The 5,858-nt window shown below is 43.9% G+C and overlaps 1 protein-coding gene across 1 annotated transcript in view; it reads right to left on the reverse strand.

Moving 5' to 3' along the window:
• Positions 1-5,858, reverse strand: part of LRRK1 (leucine-rich repeat kinase 1) — a 70,692-nt gene that overhangs the window by 30,706 nt on the left and 34,128 nt on the right. Inside the window, exons 12-14 of the mRNA XM_010182311.1 lie at positions 3,015-3,144; positions 2,367-2,479; positions 1,283-1,497 (exon numbers count right to left, since the gene is read on the reverse strand). Coding sequence (XP_010180613.1) covers positions 1,283-1,497; positions 2,367-2,479; positions 3,015-3,144 — 458 coding nt within the window. The remainder of the gene's footprint in view (positions 1-1,282; positions 1,498-2,366; positions 2,480-3,014; positions 3,145-5,858) is intronic.

The following is a 5,858-nucleotide window of genomic DNA, read 5'->3' on the forward strand; positions in this document are numbered from 1 at the left end:
GCTCTGTCCCTAAATGACTTGGCTCTGGGGAGGCAAGAAGCCCATGACTAAGCAGAAAACCAGACCCTGCTCCAGCCAGCACCCTCAGAGCATCACATAACACCGAGTGGGCTCTGTTCACTGGTTCAGGTCCAAGTACTGACTGATCCCACATGTGAAGTTACCCTACGAGATTTCAGCAAGGAGCTAAGGATCTCAGCAGGGCTCTGATCTCCCAGCATAGTCCCAGTTTGAATTCTTCCAGAAACAGCTGGAAGAACCTCCATATTGTTTAAACCAAGCCCTAACTAGCACCAGGACTGCTTTGTTCATCCAAAAATCCTTCAGCTGGGGGTGCTTGTATGGAGAGACAGAGACTCAGAGGCGGGGATAAAAGCCTGGTCAGCATCTTGATCCCACTCTAGGTCTCTGATGCTGTTTAGGTTTAATTTATTTTATTCAATTGCTCTTCAACACAAAATGCACAAAATCCCTTCTCCCACCAAAGTCTTCTCTTTAAAGTCAGGCTGTGCTTGCTCTTTTTATTTCTGTCTCTGGCCTGGCACTCTTCACTGCAGAATAGCTGAACTCAGCAGGCTCCTCCACCCCTTCCAAAGCAGCCTGGTGGCCGTGGCTCTCATCTGGGAAGGGAGAGCCACGCGTTCTCCCACCCTCAGCTCTGACAAGACCTCAGGACCAAATCTGCATGCTCTCATCCCTGTGTTACTACACAGGCAGTGGACAGTGCCACCTATGAATGCTTGAATGAAATCAGTGCTGTCCAAATGAGTTCAGTATGGGTCAACACACTGCCTGAATGAGCCATCTGAGATTTGGGTGTTTAAGGTATGCCTCAGACATCCCTGGATCACACCAGAGATCAGGCATCCTACCTTCCACCCACTTTTCCCACCTAGGGCAATTCTGGTATCAAGGGAATCCAGCTTTAGGTACTGATGTATGAAATGAAAGGACAATCTGCTTTAGAGAAGCTGTTTTAAAACATTCTCTCAGAATCGGTGTCCAAAAACCACCCAAGCGGGGAGAGCCAAAATTTAAGCAGTCTATGCATGGCTTTCTCTCTTTAGGATACAAAGTTGAGTGCTCAGAACAGAACTGTCCTCTAGTATGAGCTGGAGATGAAACAGAGGAATTGTGACGGATCTAAATACACATTGCTTTTGAAATCTGGCTCATGGGTAATGGAAACTTCTTTATAAAAGGGCAGGCAATTTCAATCCAAAGGGGACACTGCAGGGCTCAAACATCCCACTGGGGCTAAGGATCTTCGATTGTTGTTCACCTTTGCCTTGTGTCCCACTGGCTTGGGGAGCTCCCACTTTGTTGTACGTATAGTGGCATCGCTGTGCATCATCTGAGGGACTTTTCCTGTCTGCAGGATCTCAATCAGTGTTGATTTTCCCTGTCGTGGAGGACCGATGATGATCATCTTCATTAGCTTACACTTCTCTGCTTTGCGCAGCTGTGCTCGTAAGTATGCCAGCACTGTTTTGGGGCCTATGGGGGGGAAGTGAACAGGCTTTATCTGTGGTTAGCAGTTACAAATGTACACATGTGCAGCAGGACTGCACAAAACCTACTGCTGCAGACGCATCAGCTGAATTAATATTTTCCCTGCAGTTTTGCTGTGGGCTGAGACAACCCAGAGAATAAACAAAGAAACCTCTGGTAGACAAACCTGAGACAGAGACCCCAGAAAAAGGTCACTGCTCTGAGGCTCTACAATGGAGCACTGTAAGAAGAAACAAATGCTGCGGCTCGTATGCTTCAGAAGCTCAAAGGAAACATAAAATACTAATTTACTATTGGAAAATACTCAGTTTTTCCTTCTACTTTTATGTTTCCAGTTAAAATTAGATTTAGACTTCAACAGTGTGCTGGAGAAGCAATAATTCCTAATAACTTTGTTCCCACAGGATTTTTTTTTTAAAAACACACAAAAAAGAAGACGACAGTATTGTAATAGATCAAACAACCTAGCAGCTTACAATAAAGTCACTTCAATGTGACTGTGACCGCTGATCCCAAACACTTCAGTCTTTAGAAGGACCATCTGAACACCCTGAAATATATGTGTTCAGAAAGCAAGCCATGGAATTTATCCAGCATGCAGACTGCAAGCAAAATACTGCATTTCTAAGTCATCATTTTAACGTGTGATCTATCTTAGATTGATCACATAGCCAGAGCTTAGCGCTGACTATCAAATTTGCAAACGTGCATAGGGAGGTTTCCCTATGCAATTCCAGTTAACCGCAACAAGGGCCTGGGCACACACTGTCTGTTCCTGTTCAGAACCATTAAAAGGAACGATTTTCATTATACGCTCAGTCAATTTAATAAAGAACACACAGGATCAGCCTTACCCTCTTTTCTGATCTCTGCTGGAACATTACTGATATTTAGTTCCTCGATATCCAGCTGCCAGAGATTAGCCAGCTGTCCAAGTTCTGGAGGAAGCTCTCGGATACCAGGGTTACTGTACAAAAACAAATAAATCTACCAACAACCAGGCTTTGTGTGTAAGTAGCTGCTCTCACGGACTCTCAGATTACACTATTCTCTCCTTGCAGAAATCTTCCATTAACATTTTAATAAGACTACTCAGCACTTTAATAGTAATTTCCATCCTAAAAGTGATGTATAACCTCAATTTATCCTCTGGGGCAGACAAGTGTAATAATCTTTACTGGATAGTTGAGGAAATAATGGCAAAAAATATGAGTTATTGACACTAACACTATAGAAGGTGACAGCAAAAAGCCAGAACGAACTAGAGGCACATTGGATTCCCAGACCCGTGTTCAAAGCATTAGATCATCTTCCCTAGTTCAAAAAGCCAGCCTTCTCCTTATCTAAAGCAAATGATGGGCACAGTTCTAACAAGGAGCTGACTATTTCCAGCTTTTTTGACTTCAGAAGCGTGGGACATCTGGGGTGGAGCTCCACAGAAGACTGGTCACTAAAACAACACGGAAATAATACTTCATAGCTTTTTCAGGACATGGACTTACTTTCCTAAATAAAGTTCTGTTAAACCTTTCAGAAGGCAAACGGACTGCGGGACAGAGTCCAGCTGATTGTCGTTCAGATAAAGGACTTCCAGAGAATCACTCAGAAATGCTGGGAACTCCAAAAAAGGACCTGGAACAAGACAGGAAACAAATTGCACCTTTAAAACATAGCAGGCATCAAGGCTCTGGACCAAGAGCCTTCACCTTAACTTTGCAGGCAGGACATGAGGTCATGTTTCTTGGCAGGAACCACCGCGAAGCAAGAGCAGAAAAGTAAATGCCCTTCAACAGCGACCAAACATCAATGCTCACATCTCCATTATATTTCTTGCTGTTGAATAGCTGGTAGTACCTTGTGAACTGCCCCCATTCCAGCCTAACAGCTCGCAGTGAAAGGGCATACCAAGTAGTTCTCAGCATGTTTTGTCCATGTTGCCTGAGAAAAGCCAGAAGTCAGTCAGAATTTACGTTCCGGCTCCCACACTGAACCCTGGAGCAATTTAGGGTGAATAAAAGTCAGTAACAACAGAGAAGAAAACTCAAACTGCAGCTGATGAACTGCTAACCTATGCTGCCTCCAAAACATTACCCACATCTGCCTCTCTGTTCTGTTTCAGACTGCAAGGTCTCAGGGTGCTTCAGACTTCGTGAGCAGCATTTAGAGTATTTTGGGAGTAACTCAAGCAAGAATAGCAACAACTGCAGGGCTGAGTTGCTGCTGCTGGAGAGGTTCAGACAAAGGGAAATTCAGCTGGTTCCAAAGAGAGCAATTTCGCTCCATAAATTACTCCTGGGATAGCGGCATGAAAAGCTGCCATGAATTGTGTTGCTGTCGTAAGAGTGTCACATATATCTACCAAGAAGCATCCTGAAGTGAAGGAAAACCAGGCCACACAGGGACAAGCAGATTTGGAGTCTCTGATTAGGGAAGTACAACCAGCACCATCTGCTGCCACCGTTGTCAATAAAAGCAGCTCCCTGGGATGCGAGACATACCCTTCCTCAAAGATAGGAGAGTTGCACTTCCACCAAGATCTTCTTCCCTTACAGAATGGGCCTGAGAAACTCTAACTAGACTTAACCAGAAAAGAAAAAAAAAGGAAATGGAGGAGGTTTTCTCAGGGGAAAATTCCCCAGTTCTAATATTAACAGCATTTCAGGCCCAAGCTATGATCAGAACAGGAGTCAGATAGAGTCCCACTGTCTGCAGGGGTGTTCATATACGTGACAGGAGTGTTTGGTGTGAGCAGGGTGTTACAGTCTGCCTTTGAGCTTTTAAATAAAAAAAATAATTTGGGGGATTATTTTAGGAGAACAGCAGGCTCATTCATGGATTCAATTCGCTTCCTTTCTGGCTCATCGCTGGACTTAAACTTTTCATTGTTCCTCTTCAGCATGCACCGAGGCACAGACAAATTTAGTCCCTCTTGGACACGTAGCAGCAAACACCTAAAATAGTAGCAATACTCTCAATTCACTAAAGAGTCCCAGGCAGAAAGGAGTGTACTATATGGGAAGCAAGCTCGAGGTGTTTATGAATTGTAATTATTTATTCATGAGTTATTTATGATTTTTCTGGCTTGAGCTCAAATTTTCTTTTAAAGAACTGTAGAAAAATTAAACCAAACCCTGTCTTGAAAGTATATTTTTGGACCAGTAAATGCCACCAACACCACATGCATGTGCAAGAAGATATTCTGAGATTTATCAATCACGTATAGCGAGCATCCATAAATTATTCTCTTTAAATAATCTAGACTTGAGTAAATAGCTTTGTTGGTGAAATCATATGAAAACCTGCCCCCCACCTCGCTAGGAGACTCCTGTGAGCAGCTGATGTACTCCAGCTTCTGCTTTCTCTTGATGTTTTTTAAATTCTTGGCCACATCCTCTAGTCTCACCAAGCTACACTTGGCAGAGGAACAGAGAGGAAAACAGTGAGCTGGCTTTGGTCTGTCTCTGTGGCTACTCAACCATGGCACCAGCCAGGTGGGCTATGCTGCAACCTGAGGCAGCCTCAGGCAGCTTGAAGTTGCACCAGGGTATTACGTGCCAAGAGAAATGAGGTAGGATTAGCCTTGTCTTGGAGGCCTCTGTCTCCCAGGTGAGCAGTCCTAACCCATAGCTGTGGCTGTGCTTGGTGCATTTACCAATTTTACCTCTCTGCATCGACCTGAGATTGTGCACAATTTTTAGGGGAGCTGTGGCAGGCGTTTGCTGCAGGAGGGAGTAGCTGAGGGCTGCGGGATGTGCGTCATGAAGACGCCAGCGCTGTTCCACCCCGCGATTTGCAAAGAATGCTTTAGAGCAAGCCATTCTTCAGGCAGCCGAGAATGGGAAAGCTGTCCAAGTGCTTTAAAATAAAACAAACAAACAAAAAGAAATGCAGATGAATCCCACAGAGAGCAGGAAGCAGTGCAAATATCTTCAGATATTCCTTTGTTCTCTCTGGGGTATCACGTGCACTCATCCTGAACATCTCTTCTGCTCTGCCCCAAACTGCAGGTGCAAATCACAGACAGGGGAAAACATGCCATCTACAAATTCAGCAACAGAAACAATCCTAAGACGAATAAGACTAATTATAGGTTAATTTTCCTTCAACATATCAGTTAGTACTCTGGCTGAAAAGAATAACCTTAATGAAAAGAATAAAAGCTCAGCAAAAGAAACAGGTTTTACTCATTCTTCATCTTTCTATATCGACGGTACCACCTAGCTGCACCATTTCTTTAGAAACATTTTATTTAAACGTATTTTCCTCTTAGTTTAAATGCTGTTGCACTTGAAATTGCAGATGGATTCACACTGATTTGCCTCCAGCCAAACCTCACACATTCCTGC

The sequence above is a fragment of the Mesitornis unicolor genome, unplaced genomic scaffold (assembly GCF_000695765.1).
Source record: "Mesitornis unicolor isolate BGI_N332 unplaced genomic scaffold, ASM69576v1 scaffold10004, whole genome shotgun sequence".
Lineage (NCBI taxonomy): Eukaryota > Metazoa > Chordata > Aves > Mesitornithiformes > Mesitornithidae > Mesitornis > Mesitornis unicolor.